The sequence below is a fragment of the Scleropages formosus genome, chromosome 5 (assembly GCF_900964775.1).
Source record: "Scleropages formosus chromosome 5, fSclFor1.1, whole genome shotgun sequence".
Classification (NCBI taxonomy): Eukaryota; Metazoa; Chordata; class Actinopteri; order Osteoglossiformes; family Osteoglossidae; genus Scleropages; species Scleropages formosus.
In genome coordinates this window covers 36,332,636-36,356,379 of record NC_041810.1, presented here as the reverse complement: position 1 = coordinate 36,356,379, position 23,744 = coordinate 36,332,636, and the positions used below count along the sequence as shown (strand labels likewise).

The following is a 23,744-nucleotide window of genomic DNA, read 5'->3' as shown; positions in this document are numbered from 1 at the left end:
GTTGCTTTGGAGAAAAGGTTTAGCTAAATTAATGAATATGAATGAAGTAATATTTACATGTAATGCAGAGGCATTTGAAACATTTTCTCATAGTGTGATTACATCTGCTGAGCTCTTTTTTTATTGTGGGGTTTTTGTCTGTTTACCTTGTGGACTGTCCTGGTCAGGGCATATTTTTATGGAGAAATTTAAAACACCTTGACAATGGTGTTTGAATGAACCACAACCTCCTTGAAGACATTTTTGTTCCATAGTATGAAAGACGCTTTGGTTTAATCTACTTCCTAGCTGAACTAATAGTGTCCTGTTTGTCCTCTAAGATTTCAAATATTTTGAAGATTCTTCTGATGAGTTCCGAGAGCAGGAGGGCACATTACTTCCACTCTGGAAATTTCAGCATGATAAAGTCAAAGGGTTGGCTGTGACCTCCCTCTGCTGGTTAGTAATCATTGTTATACCTGTTTTGTGAACTCACTCTTACTCACTCACCCATTCATGTATTATCAATAGCTGCTTGTCCTCATGCAAGGTACTGGCATACACCAGCTAAGTGCGCTATAAAGGTTATGGCTCCAAATAATTACATTGATCTAATTACAACACAAAAATGTTGTATAAACAAACACTGCATTTAAATTTTCACTAATTTTTTTGCAGGAGGAAAATTATGTGCAATACATTTATGTGGATAATAGAATGAAATGTAATGAATGTCTGACACATCCTTTTATATTATCACATAGGAATCAACGATACAAAGACTTGTTTGCTGTAGGCCTCGGGTCTTGTAAGTATATCCTGTTTCAAAACTCTTTGAGTGAGGCAGTTGTTATTTTGAAGATGCACATAACATCATCTTCGCTGCAGATGACTTCACCAAACAGGGGTATGGAATGGTGCTCTTCTACTCATTGAAGAACCCCACCTTCCCTGAGTACTCCTACATCACACTATCAGGTGTTATGTGCTTGGACATCCATGCAAAACTCTCCCACTTGGTGGCAGTGGGATTCTACAACGGCTGCATAGCCGTCTACAACCTGAAGGAGAAAAGCACCCAACCGATGTACAGGAGCACTGCAAAGTCCGGAATGCACACTGACCCTGTTTGGCAGGTACTTTGAAAAAAATTTTCTGAAATTGTCTGTAAAACAGTGGCTGCCTTAGTGGTCAAGGGCAGAGCCTTTTAACCTGAAGTACCTAGTCCTGAAATGGGTACTGATGTCATATCCTGGAGTCAGGTAACTATCCAGGAAAACGTTTTATCTAATGCCACAATTTTTCATGGTGATGCGTGTTGAATAAGAACAGGATTCTAACCTTGAAGTTCTTGGATTAAGTCATAGGTGTGACCATTAATTTGTATTACTTATGTAAGATATCAAACTGTCTAAATGGGTACAAGCAAATTTGTATCCAAAAGAAAAATCGCATAACGAGCTGTCCACTCTCACTTATGAGACATGACTAACAGGAACAGCATTTCAGTTCAAAATACACAGCTATGACTGCCATATGAGAGTTCCTTCTCCGTATGAAGTGTGGCTTCTCTTGCACGTCAGTTGCATGGAAAATTACCTGTAATAAAACTTTAAATAAAAAAATGCATCCAATTATCTTGAACGACAGTATCATTACAAGCGACTTTGTATGATCTACTAATGTCGCAAGTTATACCTTTACAAAATAACTCAGTACAGAGGAATTGTGTGATTCTTATGAGCAATTATAACTTTCATGGTCAACATAAGGATACATATTGTGAGGCAGAATTTCACAGCTGAACCTGAATCTGCCAAGGTAGTTTTTTTTTGTTTAGAAAGTGGAAACAAAAAGGTGGTTTGTGGTTAAAAGATTATTTATTCCTTCACTTAATAGTTATACTGCCTCTGCATTATATGTATTATGCCAAGGTGCACTGTCACTGTTCTGAAAGCTTGTGCTGACCAAACACCCTAACAAGCTGCTTCATGTCAGTGGTTATCAGTTTCCTGTAGACAGCGCTGTGAAAGGTATCTTTTCCAGTTTTCTTTGTTTTTGCAGCATTTTCACATCAGCTCTTTGAAATTTGATCAGATCTTTTTGCCAATTGTAGTAGTAAATGAATGGAGCCTAAGAGTGACACTAGTGCTGCCATTATGTCATTTCTTTGGTGTGGAAGATGGGGAAATGTGCAGTTATAGATGAGGAAAAAGCAATTGCCCCTTGATAATCAGTAACTGGTTGCACCACCTTTAACTGCAATGACTTCAGCTAAATGCTTCCTGTAGCAGTTGACAAGGGTCTTACATTGATGTGGAGGAATTTTGGCCCACTGCTCCATGTAGAATTGCTGTGACTAAGCAACATTTGCAGGTTTTAGAACATAAACAGCTATTTCCAGGTCTTGCCACAACATCCCAATTACCTTTAGATCACAGTTTTGAATAGTCCATACCATAGCTTTAATTTGGTTCATTTCAACCATTTTGATGTTGTCTTGTTTGTATGTTTGGGATCATTGTCTTGCTGTATGACCTTGCTGTGCTTCAACCTCACTTCACATACCCATATTGCCAAAAAGTTATACTTTCAATTCAATAACCTACAGAAGAGACACAAAGGTCCTTTTTTGCAAACTGCACATGAGATTCCATATTCTCTTGGGTGAGCACTGGTTTCTGGCATACTGCTTTCCATCCATCATCCACAACCACTTGTCCCAAGCAGGGTCACAGCAAGTTGGAGCCTTACCCGGCAATACAGGGCGCAAGGGGGAGGGGACACACCCAGGATAGGACACCAGTCTGTCACAAAGCACCCCAAGTAGGGCTCGAACCACAGACCGCCATACAGCGGGGAACGGCTGAACCCATTGCACCACCACGCCCCACTGTACCACTTACCAATGAATCCCATGTTTGCACAGTGACTTTATTATTGTGGAGTTATGAACATTGACAAGAACTTTGACAAGAGAGGCTTGTTCCCTGGATGTTCCCTGGGTTTCTTTTTGAGCTCATTAATAATTTTAAACTTTGCTCATTGAGAGAATTTGGCTAGAAGGCCACTTCCAGGTAGATTCACCATGGTTTCAGACTTTCTCCATTTGATGAGTATCACTCTGACCATGGTTCAGTTGAGTTTCAGAGTCCTAGAAATGGATGTGATTTCCTGTCCAGACTGGCGCTGGCTTCAGCAGATTTTCTTCAGTTGTATTCAGAAATTTCTTTTGAATGTGGCGTGATTTGTGTCTATGAATCTGTTTTGCCAACATGACTTTTGCTGGAAAGAGTTTAAGTAGCTGGAAATTACATTAAAACGATATGAGTGTAATTTTTTTGTCTTTTAGGCTCCACTCATGTAGTGCTAGATGTGGTCAAATTACTGTAAAAAAGCTGCAAATACAGAGCACATTGGAAAGGAGGAAAATACTTTTTCAAAGCACTCTATCTTTGGTACCAAGGTAATGGTAAATGCCAGCAAGTCAGAATTGACTCAGAGCAACCACTTGTGGTTTTCTAGTTAAACGAGGGTGTGGAGACACTTTACTGCTGCCTTCATCTGTACATGTTCATGAGTTGCAAACACCAGGAGAACATAAAGCTGTACACCCTGAGCTGCATTCAAACCTACAACCAGCAGCTCAAGAATACTGAGGCTCAACCTTAAGCCACTACTGTTATATACCCTCTGTGTCTAATTTATGTGTAAAAGATGCAATGTGTTTAAAACAGTATTTATTAAAAAAAACAATATATTTATATTAAAGATCAGCTCAAACATTTTATTGACCACTTTGAGTCATGTGACATGATGAGATTCTGTGAGTTAACAGTTTGTTTTCAATGCAGTATTTTTGTTTTCCAGGTGAAATGGCAAAAGGATGACTTGGACAGCAATCACAATTTATTTTCTGTCTCCTCAGATGGTCGTGTGGTGTCTTGGACTCTTGTCAAGGCAAGCAAAAATAGTGTAAATTGTTGTATGACTACCTCTGTCTGTCAAGAAACACATTTAAATGCATTATATATTTTTACTGTAAAGTAGTAAGTGTATATCATTTTCTTTGGACATTCGGAAAAGCAGCTCATGCTGCAATAAGTAACAATTTTGATCTGGAAATGGCTGGTTTCATCATAGATTTTCTACCTCTGTAAATGAAAAAAACTGTCATTTACATTTACATTTATTAATTTAGCAGATGCTTTTCTCTAAAGCAACGCACATCTCAGAGAAAAATACAATGAGTACATTACATCAAGAGAAGGCAAGACATGGATGCAAACACGTCATTCTAAAGTACAGTCAATTTGTCACATTCCACCGTATCAACCAGTATACATTACACAAGTTGCTGCATAAAGGTTTATTCACACACACACACACACACACACACACATTTTCAGAACCGCTTATCCCATACGGGGTCGCGGGGAACCAGAGCCTACCCGGCAACACAGGGCGTAAGGCCGGAGGGGGAGGGGACACACCCAGGACGGGACGCCAGTCCATCGCAAGGCACCCCAAGCAGGACTCAAACCCCAGACCCACTGGAGAACAGGACTGTGGTCCAACCCACCGCGCCACCGCGCCCCCCTTATCAAGGTTTATTCAACAATTTGTAATTACAAAATTATTAAACATAAACATTTATACGTTTATTATGCACTGAAGAGATCAGGGGAGAAGTGAGTCCAAAAGAGGTTAGGGTTGAGACCCTTCTTAAATGTAGAGAGAGATTCTGCAGTTCTGAGTGAGAGGAGGAGATCATTCCACCACAGAACTAGAACCAAAAGCCTTTGTGCTTTTGATTTTCAACCTTTCGTGCATAGGACCACCTGCACAGGCAGAGGTGGAGGAGCATAGCGGTCTGTTTGGGGTGTAGTGAGTGATCACGTCTTGTCGATATCAGGGAGCAGATCTGTTGATGGTTTTGTAGTCTGTGACCAGAGTCTTGAATTTGATCCAGGCAGCTGTAGGAAGCCAATGCAGAGAGACAAGGAGGGGTGATGCATGGGAATGCTTCAGCAGGTCAAACACCGTTCATGCAGCAGCATTCTGTATCCTAGAGAGGTTTGATGACAGAGACTGGAAGGCCAGACAGGAGAGAGTTGCAGTAGTCCAGGCATAATGTCACCATGGCCTGGACAAGTAGTTGCACAGAGTCTCTTGTGAGTTAAGGATGGATCCTGCAGATGTTTTACAGGTTGTATCTGCAGGTCCAGGTTGTAACTGTAATGTGTTGAGAAAAAGACAGACATGAGTCAATCATTATCCCAAGGCTCTTAGCCAAGGAGGCAGGCAAAATGACTGAGTTATCTAATTTGATAGGGAGTCCTCGATAGGAAAACAGACAAGTTGGGAGGTGAGAGATCTCTGTTTTAGAGAGGTTTAGTTGTAGGTGGTGATCAGAGATCCAGGCAGAGATGTCCGAGAGGCGGGCAACGGTGCGTGAGGAAATGTTTGTAGCTCTAGGTGGAAAAGAGAGGAAGAGCCAGCTATCACTACCATACCAGCGGTAGGAGAATCTGTGGGAGGCGATGACAGGACCAAGAGAAGAGGTGAAGATTGTGAAGAGTTGGGTGGCTCAGTACTGACCCTTGCTCGACACCGTTGAGAGAGATTGAGGGGATGATCGGGAGTCCCACCAGACCACTTGGGAAGGATCTATCTGACAGGTAGGAGTAAAACCATTTCAGTGCAGTTTCTTTGATGCCAAGCTGTCCAAGAGCGGCCAGTAGAGTCTGGTGGTTGACATTGTCAAATGCTGCAGACAGGTCAAGGAGCATGAGGACCAAGGAGAGGGAGGCCCCTCTAGCTAACTGCAGAGCATCTGACACTGCCAGGAGAACTGTCTTGGTGGAATGTCCAACTTTGAATCCAGACTGATACCTTTTGAGGAGATCATTCTGGGTGACAAATGTAGATACTTGATCACAGGTTGCCCATTCCAGAGTTTTTGACAGAAAAGGGAGGAAGACTGGTCTGTAGTTTTTCACTGAGTCAGGACCCAGAGAGCGTTTCTTTAACAGCAGTGAAATGAGGGCAGATTTGAAGGCAGATGGGAAGCAGCCAGAGGAGAGTGAGGAGCTGATGGTCTTGGAGATGAAAGAAGTAAGTTGCAGGTAAATGTCCCGTAAGTGTGGCAAAGGGATCAGGTCAAGGGAGCAGGTTCTCTGTGCAGGTGACTCTGTGTGACAGCAGGAGGTTGGAGATTTAAGTTTCTGACAGGGGGTTAAATTCGGAGAGTGTGACTTCACAGGGAGGTCCAGCATGATCGAGGCAAGTAGATGCCAAGAAGTTGTTCGTGATTGAGTTGACACTGTCTCCGAAAAAGAAGGCAAAATTGTCAGCAGTGAGAGAGGAGGGTGGAGGAGGAGGGCAGGTGTAAGTCCCAATACAAAATACATCTGCTAAAATGCACAACCAGTCTAGTACTTCTAATAATTCCTGATATGTTGATTTTTCTCAATTTATTACATTTTAACTGGCTTTGTCTGTGACGATTTACTTCTGTGGTTGTAGAATGAACTGGTCTTCACAGAAATTATCAAACTATCGATGGGTGATGGACTGACACAAGGGTTGGAGGAATTGCAGTTTCTCAATCCAGGTAAGAACACCTTGACAAGTAGCCTAGAGTACAGTGACATAAAAGGCTGTTACCATTCCCACGTCACTCTGCTGACCTGTGTGAGAGTGAAAATGCCCAGCTTCTAATCGTAGTCAAAAAACAAGAGATACATATTTGCATTTGTTTTTTTTTCATTAATTGTTGAAACTTGCAGGTTGATATCAGAAGAACAGACAGATATTTTTTCATGAAAGCATTAATACACAAGGGGGTGCAGTGGCGCAGTGGGTTGGCCCGGGTCCTCCTCCTCTCCGGTGGGTCTGCGGTTCGAGTCCTGCTTGGGGTGCCTTGCGACAGACTGGCATCCCGTCCTGGGTGTGTCCCCTCCCCCTCTGGCCTTATGCCCTGCTTTGCCGGGTAGGCTCCGGTTCCCCGTGACCCTGTATGGGACAAGCGGTTCAAAAAGTGCATTAATATGCTGAACCCTTTACATAAGTGGAATTTTTCAAATGTTACATTTAGTGGGTCTTGCTGTTCTCAAAATTCAAGTAACGAATCTTCAGATCAAAATTTTTTTTAGTGATTTTATTTTCTTCACTTGTATGTTTTCAAAAAATCTGGGTTGCACAGTGAAAATGACCTTCCTTTACATATCTGGCCATTAGTTGGAAGTAAAATCCATCCTAAGAGAGTAGGAATGCTGGCATACGTTGCACATACGTATGGGATGAATCAATAGGTGTCACGCCCCCACCCCCACACAAAGCAGATGCACCTGCAGCAGATCGGGGAGCAGGAGTATAAAGCCTTGCACTATGTTTCCATCATAGACTCTAAACCGCTACAGTCTTGCATTGGAAGAGCAGTTATCTTTTTTTTTTTTACTCGATTATAGCTTTCTCTTTTTTTGCAGAACCTTTTACGTGAGCTGAATTTTACAAATACAAACTTTTCCTGGGGACAGCTGGTAGTGTAGTGGTTAGAGCTACTGCCTTAAGACCTACACGTCAAAGGTTTGAGTCTCACCTTTGGCTGTAGTACCCTTGAGCAAGGAACTTACCCTGAATTGCTCCAGCTATCTAAATGAGTAAATAATTGTAAGTTGCTTTGGAGAAAAGTGTCAGATAAATGTATACTGCTATTTTCCTTTGTACAGAACCTACATACATTGCATTCAGAAAGTAATCAAACCCCCCTTCACTTTTTCACGTTTTTATGTTTCATTAAGCTAAAATTGTTAAAATTCATTTTTCCCTCATTAGTTTATACTCAATACCCCATTGTCATACCCTCACCCTCAAGCCAAGCAGCCTCACCTGATGCTAATCAACACAGCCAGGGATAAAGGCAACGCCGTCCCCGCACAGGATTACGGAATCTACAACACCTACCTGCTCGGCTTGTATGTTCAGCACTCTACTCCCTACACCCTGTTCATCGTTCCTGTTTCCCCTGGTTTTCGACCCCTACTTGTTTATCCGTGTATTGAGTGTTGCCTTGCCCTTGAAACGACACCTGAGCCTCAGAATACCCACACCTGTCACTGACCACAGATTTCGCCTGCCCCTGTGTTTTGGCCGGAATAAACGCACTTGGGTCTTGGGTCCTGAAACCTACCTCCTGTCTACAAGTCTTGGCACTGACACCCATAATGGCTAATAAAAAACTGGATTTTAGAAATTTTGCAAGTCCCGCTTGGGGTGCCTTGCGACGGACTGGCGTCCCATCCTGGGTGTGTCCCCTCCCCTTCCGGCCTTACGCCCTGTGTTACCGGGTAGGCTCCAGTTCCCCGTGACCCCGTGTGGGACAAGCGGTTCTGAAACTGTGTGTGTGTGTATTAAAAATAAAAAACTGATATATCACATTGACATAAGTATATGCCCTTTACTTAGTGCTTAGTTGAAGCAACTTTGGCAGTACTTACAGCCTCAAGTCTTCTTTGGTATGATGTGACAGGCTTTGCACACCTGGATGTGGGGATTTTCTGCCATTCTTCTCTGCAGATCTTCTTAAGCTCTGTCAGGATGGATGGAGACCATTGGTGGACAGCTATTCTCAGCTCTCTCCAGGCTCTGGGTGGGCCACTCAAGGACATTCACAGATGTGTCCCTTAGGCATTTATGTGCTTTTTGCTTTTTCTTAGGGTAATTTTCCTGTTACAAGGTGAACCTTTGGTCAAGTCTGAGGTCCAGAGCACTCTGCAGCAGGTTTTCATTAAGGATATGTCTGTACTTTGCTCCATTCAGCTTTCCCTCAACCTTGACTAATCTCCCAGTCCCTGCCGCTGAAAAACAACCCCACAGCATGATACTGCCACCACAGTGCCTCACCATTGGGATGGTATGGAGCAGGTGATGAACAGTGCCTGATCTTCTCCAGACGTGACACTTAGAATTGATGCCAGATAGTTCAATCTTGGTTTCATCAGACCAGAGGATCTTGTTTCTCACAGTCTGAGAGTCATTTAGGTGCCTTTGATAAACTCCAAGTGGGCTTTCATGTGTCTTTTACTAAAGAGAGGTTTCTGTCTAGCCCCTCTGCCATAAAGCCTAGGTCGGTGGAGCGTGGGAAGCTTCTGCCATTTCCACACGATATCTGGAGCTCGGGTGTTTTGGTCACCCTTCTTAACAAGGCCCTTCTTGCTCAGTTTGTCCAGGCAGCCACCTCTAGGAACTTCTTCCATTTAAGAATTATGGATGACACTGTGCTCTTGGGAACCTTTAATGCAGCAGGAATTTTTTGTAGCCTTCCCCAGATCTGTGCCTTGACATATTCCTGTTTCTAAATTCTGCAGGTGATGATCAGTATCACAAAGAGGATCAATAGAAATGGGATGCATGTAAATTTCAAGTGTCATAGCAAAGGGTCTGAATACTTATGTCAGTGTGATATTTGAGTTTTTTATTTTTAATAAAATTGCAAAAATTTCTAAAATCTTGTTTTTGCTTTCGGGGAATGCGGTGGAGTAGCAGGCTTGGCTGAGTCTTGTTCCCTGGCAGATCTGGGGTTCAAGTCCTGCTTGGGGTGTCTTGTGACAGACTGATGTCCCACGCTGGGTGTTCCCCTCCCCCAGTCCCATGCCCTGTGCTTCTGGGCCAGGCCCCAGCTCACCACAACCCCAGCTGGGACAAGCAGCTTCAGCCTGTGTGTATATGTTTTTGCTTTGTCATTGTGGGGTATAGAGTGTCGATTGATGAGGGATAAAAGAAGTTAAACAATTTTAGCATAATGCTGCAACTTAAAAATATGAAAATAACAAAGTGGTCTGAATATGTTCTGAAAGCACTGTAAATAAATCAAGGGACATCTGGATTATTAAGCTTTGTGACTTAGTAATACAAGTGACTTTACGTTTATGAACAAATCAAGTTACAAATAGACTTCTGGTCCCAGTTGTCTTCATAACTTGAGGACATAGCTTGAGGAGTGTGGCTGTAGACTTAATGTAATATGTATTGCATTGAAAATCTTATGTTAAAACTATACAGTAAGTATGGGGGTGTGGTGGCACAGTGAGTTGGCCCGGGTCCTGTTTTCTAGTGGGCCTGGGGTTCAAGTCCTGCTTGGGGTGCCTTGCGATGGACTGGCGTCCTGTCCTGGGTGTGTCCCCTCCTCCTCCAGCCCTATGCCCTGTGTTGCTGGGTTAGGCTCTGGCTCTCTGTGACCCCATATGGGACAAGTGGTTCAGACTATGTATGTGTGTGTATACAATAAACAAAATATTTACAACATGTTTCTTTACATGGCAAAATTTTAAGTATCCTATTACTATAGTTGGAAAGTAAAAATAAAATAATGTATTCAACTTTTAACTAGGCAAAACTTCTAGTAATATATACATGAATGGTAATTTGTGAAGTCTGTATGCTTTGATTTTTTTTTAAAGTTCCTTTAAAATTTATTTTACTTATGAAAAGCATTTCTTTTTTCCACAGCATGTGGTACATCATTTGACTTCCACAAACAAATTGATTACCTCTTTTTGGTTGGCACAGAAGAAGGGAAGATTTTCAAGGTAAGTAACACTAAGTCCTCAGTTTTTTATGGGGCTGAACTGGTTTAACTATAATTACCATTAACAGTAAATATGAACAGTTTTTTTAATTTATGGAAAGATAACACTGTAGTATTACATGAAATTATTGAATTGCAAACCTACTATCATACCGTTAAAGTAATATGTTCAGTACCCTGAAAAAATGTATAAGTTGGAATTCCAAGAAATTTGTGCTGTTAATCATGTGTAGGACATTAATGCGTATTACTGGGAGAATAAATATACATTACTATTTTTTCAGAGATCAAATCATCTTTCAAGCAGTTTTGGAGATGAAAACTGTAATTTGAATTAGAAATGTCAATCTGTGTCTGATGCAATGTTTGTTCAGGAATAGTTGAAGGAAATTAGGCTGTGAGAATGTCTCCTGTCTAAATTTGTGTACTTCTGCCTATATGTGGGGTCTGTATTTGAATCTTTTTTTTTTTGGTATAATAATTGATTGTAAAAATTATTTTGATGTTTTTTATTTTGTAGAAAATACATAAATTTGTATATATCTGGTGAGGGGCATGGTGGTGCAGCAGGTATGGCTGGGTCCTGCTCTCTGGTGGGTCTGGGGTTCGAGTCCTGTTTGGGGTGCCTTGCGATGGACTGGCATCCCATCCTGGGTGTGTCCCCTCCCCCTCCAGCCTTGTACCCTGCATTACCGGGTTAGGCTTTGGCTCACTACGACCCCGCTTAGAACAAGTGGTTTCAGATAGTGTGTGTATAGAGGGATAAATTTTATAATGTTAAGACATATTGTAAGCAGATGAATGGAAGTAAATTCAGTAAGCGATATTTTCTCTCAGCAATTTGACTTCACTAAACTGCACATCTGTCCCTCACAAATTTATTTCCCTCTTTGCAACAGTTACACTGTCATTTCCTTATACATAAAGCTCAGGCAGACAGGCAACCCTTATTATAGCAGCAATGCAAATCATCGTGTTTCGCATTTCTCCATGCCCCTGTTCTGGCTGGAGTTGCAGCTTCACAGTAACACTCCCACTTGTAGGTAGCAGCCAGCATTAGAGCTCAGCATCAGTTAAATCACATCTGTTACACATGCCAGGATTTCTCTAGAGGGTTTTGAGAGGGCTTTCCTCATATGGAGAATCACAGTCAGGAACAGCTGCTCTCTTACAAGTCTGAAAGAGAGGTCACATCAAAATGGAGTTTTACTCATGTGAAAAAGTCTGAGAATATAATCCAAGAGAATCCAAACCTTAAAATAGACAGAGCTGAGTCAGAATCATTCTGGCCAGCCTCACAGGCACCTCTTGTGATACGATGTGACACAAGTGAACTTTATTGTCAAATTTTTCTGATATTTGTTTCACATGATAACAGGTCTGTCCTTCAAGAAGTGACATTTACACATGGAGCAAAGCACAAAGATATAAGAGGGGAAAAGGGATCAGTAGGAAACAAAGGATATGGACACATACAAATTCAGCATTATTTTCTCAGTTGCCCTCTCTGAAATTGTTCTGTCTAAGATTGATTGGTCAGGTAGACCTTTTGTGCCTGTCAGAGCACATACCGTATAATCCTATAGGCACTGCAAACTGCTGTGGCTTATTTCTGTGTCCTCCTGTCGAGCGTAGGATGAAAAGAGAGACTGATGAGCTTTGGTTTCGCACCAACTTCCTGGTTTCTTGAAATTTGTTTCAGTTGTGGAACTGCTAGTCAGCTCCTGGTGCTGGGACATCACAGCTGGGACATCACCGTGTGCCTCTGTGCTCCACTCCATGCCATACCACATAACAGTTTTTTCATGTACATTTCATTCATCTTGCGTGTTATATGAGTGAGGCAGCATTCCATCCTCACTATTGCATCTATGATACTCTTGCATGGTAAAGAATGCACTGCTGCCTTCAGTGCTAATGGATTATTTACACATGTAGAATTTCCTTTGGGATGAATAAAGTTTTATCTTATCTTATCTTATAATGACTTTCCATGTAAACAAGTGTTCGTTCAGCCATTGGGGCAGCTGCTAGTACTGTGAACACAGGATTGTACCCTGTGCAGGTTTGTAAGCTGCTACACGTAGCTCCTGCATATTTGTACCTGTTATAGCACCAGGGGTTCTTTGCTGCTTACCAGTTTTGGCTTTAATTATTTTTAAGTGTTCTAACATTTATTGACAAGAGCCACCGGGATAGATAGTCGTGTGTGTTTTAGCAATGTTGCGTTAGCGACAGTTATTGTTCATTTTGTTCCATTTTACAAGCCCTCTTCGGTCACATAATCCACGAGTAGTGAGTTTTGAATTGCTGCCTGCTTTGCTCTCTTAAACAGAGCGGACTAAGCGTATGAACAGTCCATGGCTGCAGTCTGAATGAATGAGTCTAACATGAAGATGTTTTAGCTGAAATTGCTAAAGAAAATCATAACTGTAAACACCCTCCAATTCTGTTCATTTTAATGTGGATGTTATGTTGGTGCTTTTCTGCTTTCCTTTTTAAATTTAAATTCCCAGTGTTCGAAGGCCTATTCTAGCCAGTTTCTCGAGACCTACGACGGACACCACATGTCTGTGCATGCGGTGCGCTGGAACTACTTCCATCCCAAAGTCTTTCTCTCCTGCAGTGCTGATTGGACTGTCAAGATCTGGGACCACACTGTTAGGTATGGTTTTGATTGTTGCACCATTTTCTTTTTGTAAACATGGTATTTCAAGGAAAGAGTTGTAACCTAAGTTTGCCCATTCAGTTCCCCAGAGAGGCCCTGCTGTAGTACCCTTGCATGAAGCAGTTGAACTAAAAAGCTCCAGTAAAGTGTGTGAGTGAAACAGAGTGTATTCCACTGATGTATGGATGAGTGACCCATTTTAAGTAGTGTATCTAGCAGTGTAAATCACCTTGGTGAATAAGGTGTGTGGGCTCATAACACTACATAGAATCCATTGTAAGTTGCTTTGGAGTAAAGCGTCTGCTAAGTGAATAAATGTAAATAAATGTAAAGTCACCAGATGTGTTAATAGGTAAAATTTGATAAAAATAATTTTAAAAAACTCAGTTAAATTCACCAACAATAAAATTTGATCAATAAAAAATTTCATATTCGGTGCTGAGTGTTGGTTTCTTCTATAAACTTATTGTCATTACCTTATGATATCATAGCGCACAGCACTCTGAGTTCAGATGAGGCAAAGAAGGACGCACAGGCAGCATTCATTTCCAGTATTTTATTGGAACACCGGCATATAGGGAACCAACGCTCTCGATCCAAGGACCCCTTTTCCTCAAGGACCTACCCCTCAAGCCAGCTTAGCATCTCCAAGCTTCTTTCTTCTCACTGGCAAACACGGTCGTCCCTGTATTTTGCCCGTAAATCCCCCCAGTGGTTTCACACTTTATTCACATTTTTCCCATAGTCCAACTATTTACATTAAACATTTTCCTGCTCAAACTCGCAGGCTATTACATTGCCCTCTGTCAAAAAAATAGCAGTGTCCCCGCTCACCTCAAATGAGTATATTCTCAGAAGATGGAAGGAGCACTTTGAGAAACTACTAAACCCAAAAGATATGCCTACCTTAAAGGAGTCAGGGCCAGATACTTCCGGGGTGTCAGAGCCCATTTCCCTGAGGGAAGTCATTAAGGTGGTTGGAAAGCTTCACAGTGGCAAAGCACCGGGGATGGATGAGATTCGCCCAGAACTGCTTAAGGCCCTGGATGTTGTGGGGCTGTCATGGCTGACACGCCTCTGCAATGTTGCATGGACCTCAAGGATAGTGGCTTTGGATTGGCAAACTGGGATAGTGGTCCCTGTCTTTAAGAAAGGGGACCGGAGAGTGTGTGCCAACTACCGGGGTATCACACTTCTAAGCTTCCCTAGGAAAGTCTGTCCCAGGGTGCTGGAAAGGAGACTCTGGCCGATAGTTGAACCTCAGATTGAAGAGGAACAATGTGGATTCCGTCCTGGCCATGGAACGGTGGACCAGCTTTTTACCCTCTCACAGATAATTGAGGGGGCATGGGAGTTCACTGATCCAGCCTACATGTGTTTTGTGGACTTGGAGAAGGCCTACCACCGTGTTCCCTGTGAAATTCTGTGGGAGGTGCTTCAGAAATATGGGGTGCCAGGGCCACTATTGCGGACCATTCGGTCTCTGTACACACAGAGCAAGAGCTATGTCTGTATACTCGGCATTAAGTCAAGCCCGTTCAGTGTGGGTGTTGGACTCCGCCAAGGTTGTGCCTTGTCTCCACTCCTGTTTGTGGCTTTCATGGATAGAATATCAAGGTGCTGTTGAGGTCAGGAGGGCATTCTATGTGGGGGTCGGAAGGTGATGTCTCTGCTTTTTGCAGATAATGTTGTCCTTTTGGCACCGTTACATGGATGCCTCCAGCATACAGTGGAACAGTTTGCAGCCGAGTGTGAAGCGGTTGGTATGAGAATCAGCACTTCCAATTCTGAGTCCATGGTTCTCTCACTGAAAAGGATGGCATGCCCCCTTCAGGTAAAGGGAGAGAATTTACCCGGTGGAGAAGTTTAAGTATCTTGCGGTCTTCTTCACAAGTGAGGGGAGAAGGGAGTGTGAGATCAACTATAGACTGAGAGCAGCGGCAGCAGTAATGCGGTCGCTGTACCAGACTGTAGTGGTGAAGAGGGAGCTAAGTCATAAAGCAAGCTCTCTATTTACCAGTCAGTCTACATCCCTACCCTAACCTATGGTCATGAACTCTGGATAATGACCGAAAGATTAAGATCACGGATACAAGTGGCTGAAATGAGTTTTCTCCACAGGGTGGTGGAACTCACTTTCCGTGACAGGGTGAGGAGTTTGGCCATCCGGGAGGAACTCAGAGTAGAGCTGCTACTCCTCCACATTGAGAGGAGCTAGTTGGGGTGGATGGGCATCTGGTAAGGATGCCCCCTGGGCGTCTCTCTTTGGAGGTATGCCAGGCACGGACAACTGGGACGAGACCCCGAGATCGGCCCAGAACCCACTGGAGAGATTATATCTCACAGTTGGTCTGGGAGCAGTTGAGGATCCCCTGGGTTGAGCTGGGGGAAGCTGTGAGGGACAGTTGCATCTGGGCTTCTGTGCTCTCCCTATTGCCACCATGACCCTAGAAGGACTAAGCAGCCTAGAAAATGGATGGATGGATGAATCATTCTTAAAATGAGGACTCAATATATACATATTCAAAAAATAATAATGAAACAGCACATTCATTTTATATTACTTTTTTTGACATACACTTTTTTTCCAAGGCCACTTCCAATGAACTCTATGTAGTGTTATTAGTCCACACACCTTATTCATCCAGATGACTTACACTGCTAAATACACTACTTACAATGGGTCACCCATACATTCACCAGTGAAACACACAATACTCACAGACGCACACTATGGGTGACTTTAGCATCACCAACCCACCTGAACAGCATGTCTTTGGACTGTGGGAGGAAACCCACGCAGACACAGGGAGAACATGCAAACTCCACACAGACTGAGCGGGGAGTCAAACCCACATCCTCTCGCAATATCCAGGTGCTGTGAGACAGCAGCGCTACTTGCTGTGCCACCCACAATTTCCGTTAATATGTTTGGGGAATGCAACAATTGGATCCTAAATGCTATATGTTGAAGACTACACTGTAATATGTTATAAACACAAGTAGGTAATGGATTTTACTGCACTTGATGGAAGCTTGTGGTTACTTTCACAACTTTGTTTTTTCACCACATTCGATGATTAGTAATCCAAAATTCAGACTTGCTACCATTTATTCATTGAGTTGATGCTTTTCTCCAAAGCAACTTACGATTATTTACCCATTTAAACAGCTGGGTAATTTTCCTGGAGCAATTTTAAGGTAAGTACTGTGTGAAAGACTACTACAGGTATTAGGTGGAATTCAAACCTATGGCCTTTAGTTCCAAAGAAAACAACTCTAACCACTTCGCTACCAGCTCTTCTTGCTTAAATTTTTCAATGCAAAGAAAAGCAAGTGCCAACTTTGGATCTCACTGCGATCCTCTTTTTTGCAACTGCAGAACCCCCATGTTCACCTTTGACATGAACTCTGCAGTGGGGGATGTGGCATGGTCCCCCTACTCTTCCACAGTGTTTGCTGCTGTCACCACTGATGGCAAGGTAAGGAACCTTAAAGGAGACAAACTTGAGCATGAAAATGTCCCGTTCTATTTCCTATGTCATTATCACAGTGATGAAAGAGAAATGAACATGGAACTCTCGACAGTAGGGAGACTTAAGCTGTGAATGATCTTGTGTAATGTAGTAATATGGCCAGGAGCCTAATAGTGCCCTAGGTGAAATTAATCTGAATTACTAAAACTGGTTTCAGTCAGATGTAATTTTTTATTAAGGAATGTAAAGAACATATTTAAAAAACTGACTACATCATGTATGTGTAAAGCATAAGAGAGGACTGGGGTAAGACAATATGTTTGCATATATTTTTTTTACTATTGTTAGTGTAAAAAGAATGTTATACAAATTTGATTAAATGTTAGGGGAAGCAGCTCAGAAGCAAACTGTCCTCCAGTGAAAAATTCTGATCATAAGTCATTACTGGGTTTCTTTGTCCTTTGGGGAAATTCTGGGATAGTAGTACCACTCTTTCACCTTAACTTAATGGTTCCATATATTCTTAAAATGCAGTTCTGCAAATCATCACTTGCTTTCAGGGAGTAAGTATGGGATAGCTGAACCAAGACAGTTCCTTATACTGGGGTTAAGTACTAAAAATTCTTTATATTTGTATGTCACGTAATAGCTGAAGTTAGACCTTAGTGGGATTTTTTTTTTTTTTTAACTCCTACATGCAATAAAAACAGTATGTCGATTTCAGATTCTGGGTACATTCAGAGAAGTGAAAGCTGAGTATTTCTAATGAATATATGTAGTGAGTATGGGTGTATATGTGCTTATGTGTACAAGTACAGCAGAGTGCTTATGAGATGTCAGTGCACGTTTGCAGGTGTCCATTAGGGCATTAGTTCAGGGATATGGTAATTAATATGGTAATAACTAGTGTCTGATTTACATCTCACCAAGAGACAAGAGAGACAAGAGTGTTCAAGATTGAAAAGATAAATCGTTACCTTCCTGTTCCTTTGTTCTTTCAAGGTGCACGTTTTTGATTTGAGCATCAACAAGTATGAGGCTCTCTGCCAGCAACCTGTGGTGCCAAAGAAGGCTAAGCTTACGCACATTGATTTCAATCTAGTATACCCAATCATAATTGTCGGTGATGACCGGGGCTGCGTGACCACCCTCAAGCTCTCTCCAAACCTGCGCAAGAAACCCAAGGTAAGATTGGCACACTGGCAGCACAGAAAGAGCAAAGCAGGCCTTAAGAGACGGGGGCCCACCAGGGCCATTTGGCCCAGGCCTCATCTCAGTCAAGGGTGCTTAATAGGATAATATACAAAAAAATCATGAAGTCAGAGAGCCCAAAGCTAAAACTGAATAAAATGTCGTTATTAAATCCGCAATCCGTGAAACAACAAGGTCCGCATGAGGTTCAGTGGAACAGAATACGTCAGCTTTATTTGTACATTATGCGCGTGCAAGCGCATGCATGTGCGCCGACGCATCGGTGCTGCAGCATGTTTATAACAAACACAACAGTCATGTATTCTACAAATAGATGGCATTTTTTTAACCGTCTTCCCAAATAATGAGAGGCCCTCACAGCGTTAAATGAGCAGGGGTTCATATGAGCTCTCAGAGGGCCATGCAGATTCTCTATCGTATCACTGGATGTTACAACACTGCCAGGAAAAAAGACTCCACTATGCAAAAAAAAAGTCCAAGTTTGACAACTTTTGGTTGTGGAAAAGAAACATGATTACTGACTTGAAGGTCTGCTGTTACTTTCATGCAAAAAGTGCAAGGAGCTTACAACACATAGCCACACATAGCTGCTAGGTGCTTCAAATGTAGCATGCAGTCCTAGAAAATGTTTATTTTAATTTACATGCATTAACAGAGTGTAAGTTGGTTAGCAAAATATTCATGAAGTAATGTTAGAAAAGGGGGTTATTTAATAACTCTCAGATGTCAGCAACAGTATTATAACACACTCTCATAAGTATACTTTGTATTCATTCAGCTTTTTGATTCAAATATCTGAGCAATACATTTTCAGTTAAACATGTATTGCTCAGATATTTGTACTTCTTCCTGCTCAGTGTCACGTCCACACCTGCATCACACTGGACAACACCTGATACCATTCAAGCACCAGACACCAATCAGTACACGCAACCTTAAAAGACCCTCCTCAGCTCCCGTACAATCACAGAATCTCGCTGAGACAACCGTCCCTCCTCTGCTATGTCTAGTTCTTCCTCGTTCCTTGCTTTCTGTCTCCGTTTCCCGACTTTCGACCCTTCGCTTCGTCCCCTGACCTCGTCCTTGGATCCTCACTCTCACCCTGACCGCTGATCCACCGACTCTTCGCCCGTCCCCGACAACGAGCACTTGCCTGATCCCTTGGTTCCTGATAACCGATCCTGCAGTTGGGTCCAGCCGCCCTCACGCCCTCGGTTATGCGTGACAGTCAGTTGAGATATACCATAGAGGAAGGGGCGACTAGGTGACTGATTGAAGAAATTTTGTTGTAATCCTGTGCTCTTCATAAAAAATACTTCTGCATAGGAGGTAACAGTTTAACAGTTTTGTTTCACATAATTGGTGGTAGCATTGTTGCTTGTATGTTAAAAGCTGAGAGTTCGTACAATAACATGCTGCACTTCAAATTGTTCACATTGATAATGGAGGGTAATGCAAGCAGCTTCGGTCCGTTATGTCGATAGAAATGAAATAGCAATTCTGTCACATGATTGGTTTCCGTCCATGAAAACAACGTAGCATCCATAAGAATTCACAGACTTCTCTTGATTGGCGCAGGTAATGGGTGACTCAAGACCTTTAGGGTGGATGCGATGCTCAATGGAGTCATGCGATAAGGAAGACTGAGCAGATGGCAGTGAGATGAGTGGATGTGAATTATGAGGTATGAGCGAGGGAACCACAGACTATGCATGATGTCACTCTCAAACCCAACAAACACTGTTTGGTCCAGCTTGTCTTCTAAGGCTCCCCAATAGAAACGTTGGTTCCACTGGGAAATGTGCGCATCACTTTTGGCCAAGAACAGTTTGTGATAAGTATAGAAGCAGCAAGGTTGCCGAGAAGAGTGAGGTAATCAACTCGTGGCAGCAGTGCGGAAATACGGAAAACAGCACGTCAATATAGCAACTAAATGCAATGCAGGGCCTGGCTGGAAACGCAGTGCAGGCGGAGGTGGTGTAGATGGCATTGGCAGGAGAAAGGAGAGAGACCAGATCTATGTCTGAGCTTGACAGAATTTCAGATCAAAGAGATGGTGGCACGAGGGGAGGAGAGAGGGGAGGAGTGCTCACAGGAGGCTGAAGGGGAATCGCAGGGGAGAATGTAAAGGAGAAGGGTCAGGCCCATGATGGGCATAGAGTAGGGGAACAAACAGCAGCGGGGCAGGAGGTGTGAGGAAAGGGGAGACCACAATAGGAGGGACAGAGATGGCAAGAACAGCAGAAAGGACAGTATAGGGAGAGGACAGTAAGGAAACTCCAGTACTGCCAGTTCTATAGCAGCTACAGCACTTGTATAGTATTAAAACGAACGTGCTCTTTATTAGACGCGTACATGTCTTTCACCAGCAGTCTTGACAAAGATGCTTCAGACAGTACGAGAGGTGCAGAACACTGGAGAATCCCCCTGGGTCACTCCCAGCCCCCCAAATACGCCCCACAGTTAAGGAGCTACCCCGGGACTCCCCAGAATTCCCCTCTTCAACACTGAACATAAATAGAACGGCAACCAATCAGCACATGACACACACAACTATGTACACAAATGAACACTAACATCAACTATTTACAGGATGCCGGTATAACCCCCTCAGCGCCGTTATAATCTGCACCTGTGCAATGGTGCTTTTTGACTAAGTGGCTGTACTTGGAGAATCATATGTCTGGAACTGTATCTTTTTACTGGTAAAATGCATACCTGTGACTGAATTGTACATCACCGTGCACAAAAGTGTCTGATAAATAAAATAAATAAATTTACATGTAAATTAGTTCTCACTATGTGTTGACATTGACTCCATGGCTCTAAGCCCGGTTCTATAAGGATTCCTCAAGTCCAGTTTTCCATAGAATCAGCTCATTGATTCATATAGTATACTGCACAATAAATTAATAGAGGGAAGGTGTATCGTGCAATTTCTTGTTACTGCTTATTAAAAGCTGCAGTATTATAGCACGATGGAATATTATAGTGGTATCCCTGTAGGGTTCCACCTTTAGGATATGGAGCATCTCAACCAATTCATTTTTAGTAATTTGTTGGTTATTTGGTTATTTTGTGTCATTAGTGTAGCAGTTATGGATAATGACTTGTAACCTAAAAGCTGTGTTTGAATCACAGTCCTTTTACTGCTGTATTACCTGATACTGAACTTCTCTGGTACAAATACCCTGCTGTACTAACAGTTGTAAATAACTTTGGTTAAAAGTGTCCACTAAATGGAAAATGAATTAATTAACTTGTAGTAGACTGTTCTTTTATTTTTTTTTAGTTCAGCAGTTGTAGGTGTTGACTTTGCTAATGGTTCATAACATTAAAAAGCTTCTTTTTGAATCCAAGTAACTTCAGTTCTTGATTAGTTTTTTTTACATGATACTTCCATCCATCCATCTATTTTCATTAACAGAATGTCCTGGCCAAGATCACGGGGGTCCAAAGCCCATCCCAGAATCACTGGGTGCAAGGCTGGGGGGATACACCCAGGACAGGATGCCAGTCCTATGCAAAGTAGTAACATAGACACACACTCACTCAGACTACAGGCAATTTAGCATCAACCCACCTGAATCTTTGAATTGTGGGGGAACACAAGAGCATATCCCAGAACCACACACAGCCACAGGGAGAACATGCAGTCTAAACACAGACTGAGCTGTATTCGAACCTATGCCCGAAGAGTTCAGGTGCTGTAATGCTCACTGTGTTACCATGCCGCCACCCCTTTTTTAACTAAAATTTTTGTACAGCTTATTTATTTTTTAATTCCAAGTATGCAGGCACAGCTCTCACTCTGCTTGAAGAGACCAAATGGCCCACAGTAGTGGACTCATTGGAACGGTTTGCAGCCAGGTGTGAAGCGGTTGGTATGAGGATCAGCACCTCAAAGTCTGAGTCCATGGGTCTCTCACAGAAAAGGATGGCATAACCCCTTCAGGTAAGGGGAGAGAATTTGCCGCAGGTGGAGGAGTTTAAGTATCTTGTGGTCCTGTTTACGAGTGGGTGGAGAAGGGACCGAGAGATTAGCTGCAGGCTGGGAGCACCGGCAGCAGTAATGTGGTCACTGTACCAGACTTTAGTGGTGAAGGGGGAGCTGAGCCATAAGGCGAAGCTCTCTATTTACTGGTCAGTGTACGTCCCTACCCTCACCTATGGTCATGAACTCTGGGTAATGACCAAAAGATTAAGATCACTGATACAGGCAGCTGAAATGACAGGTTTGATCCCCACCTCCAGCTGTAGTAGTACCCTTGAACAATATACTTACCCTGTATTGTTACACTGAAAAATTAGTGGTATGAATAAGTAAATCATTGTAGGTAATTTAACATTGTAAGTTGCTTTGGAGAAAAGTGTCAGCTAAATGAATAAATGTAGAAGCATAGCTGAGGAGAGATCAAATTCTTTGTTAAAGGTTTTTTGGATTGTTGCTTGTACCCCAGTCCAGTAAGCTTGTACCTTATGCCATTCCCAGAATAAATGTGTGAAAGTGCCTGGAGAGGCTTTGCATTTAAAACACAGCTGAGATGTGCCTGGAAACATCCTGTGAAGGTGCACTAGAGTGAGACAGATTCTGTGAATGAACTTGAAGTTTTGTTGGTAGACGCTGAGAGAGGTGCAGGCAAGGAAGACTTTTACCCATATAGATGACCATTCATGGTTGCTAAGCGACACATCAAGGTCCTGTTCTCAAACCTCCATCAGAAGTGCCAGTACACCAGCCCTTGAAAAATGGTATATAATGCAGGCTAATGTGTTCTTTAGTTGTAGATATTTAAATGAGCCTGTATTCAGTAGGTTGAAATTGGCATCCCGTCCTGGGTGTGTCCCTCCCCCTCTGGCCTTACGCCCTGTGTGCCGGGTTAGGCTCCGGTTCCCCATGCCCCATATGGGGTGAGCGGTTCGAACGGACAGAAGCAAGTACTGGGGGTGGAAATGTTTGCTTTCTTGATCACATCTCCGTTAACATTTCAACTTTGCAGCGACTATCACTGGTAGTATTTTCCTGCTTTAGTTTGTTGGACTAAATGGTGGACTAAATCCCTCGTTTCAGAACTTAGACATTACCATGATATTTCAGAACTAATGCACAAAGTTCATCTGTTGTGTTGGTAAAAGCTTGATCTTGGGTATCAGCATACAACAGGGATTTGTTGAATAGAATAGAATGTTAATGTAATATTCTGCAGGCTGTTACATTTTTCATACTCTTCAGAAAAGAAATTCATAGTTCTAGGGATTCAAGAAAGTACAATCGCATATTGTACAGGATCTCGGTAAATTACAGAGTTACAAATAACCTACTACAAGATAGAAATTTTAGCACAAAGGATTTTAGTTGACAAGTTAGCAACATCATAATGGTTTTGGCTAAATATCTATTTTGGAGGATGTTGTCTTGATTAAAGGAAGACATTCTTGGTTCTAGATTCTACCATTTTTGCTATGTCAGCAATGAATCAATTATTCACATACCAAACTGATCTCATGAAACACTTTTTACATTCAACAGACTGTTTATATTTAGCTACATCGTATTTGACAGCGAGAAATACTGTATTGCCAGTTTCCAGGAAATAAACTTGCTTCAAGCACATAGCATTGTATTTATTGTTTTAAAAGATGAGCTACGCTGAATGAATTTGTATGCACCCATAAAACCTTGCTTTGTAAACAGCTGTTTTTAATTCCTTAGGAAAAAAAGGGCCAGGAGCCACCCAAGAGTCCAGAGATGGAAGTCACAAAGATGGAGAAGCTGCTGGGTTTACAGAGAGAACCAGACAACAGCTCCTTGGGCTGA

At 42.4% G+C, this 23,744-nt stretch overlaps 1 protein-coding gene across 1 annotated transcript in view; it reads left to right on the top strand.

Annotated features, from left to right (window-relative positions):
- Window positions 1–23,744, top strand: part of LOC108933516 (dynein intermediate chain 1, axonemal-like) — a 40,064-nt gene extending 16,320 nt beyond the window's left edge. Inside the window, exons 11-20 of the mRNA XM_029252224.1 lie at window positions 321–438; window positions 744–787; window positions 868–1,115; window positions 3,850–3,939; window positions 6,508–6,595; window positions 10,492–10,571; window positions 13,087–13,235; window positions 16,621–16,720; window positions 17,717–17,899; window positions 23,640–23,744. Coding sequence (XP_029108057.1) covers window positions 321–438; window positions 744–787; window positions 868–1,115; window positions 3,850–3,939; window positions 6,508–6,595; window positions 10,492–10,571; window positions 13,087–13,235; window positions 16,621–16,720; window positions 17,717–17,899; window positions 23,640–23,744 — 1,205 coding nt within the window. The remainder of the gene's footprint in view (window positions 1–320; window positions 439–743; window positions 788–867; window positions 1,116–3,849; window positions 3,940–6,507; window positions 6,596–10,491; window positions 10,572–13,086; window positions 13,236–16,620; window positions 16,721–17,716; window positions 17,900–23,639) is intronic.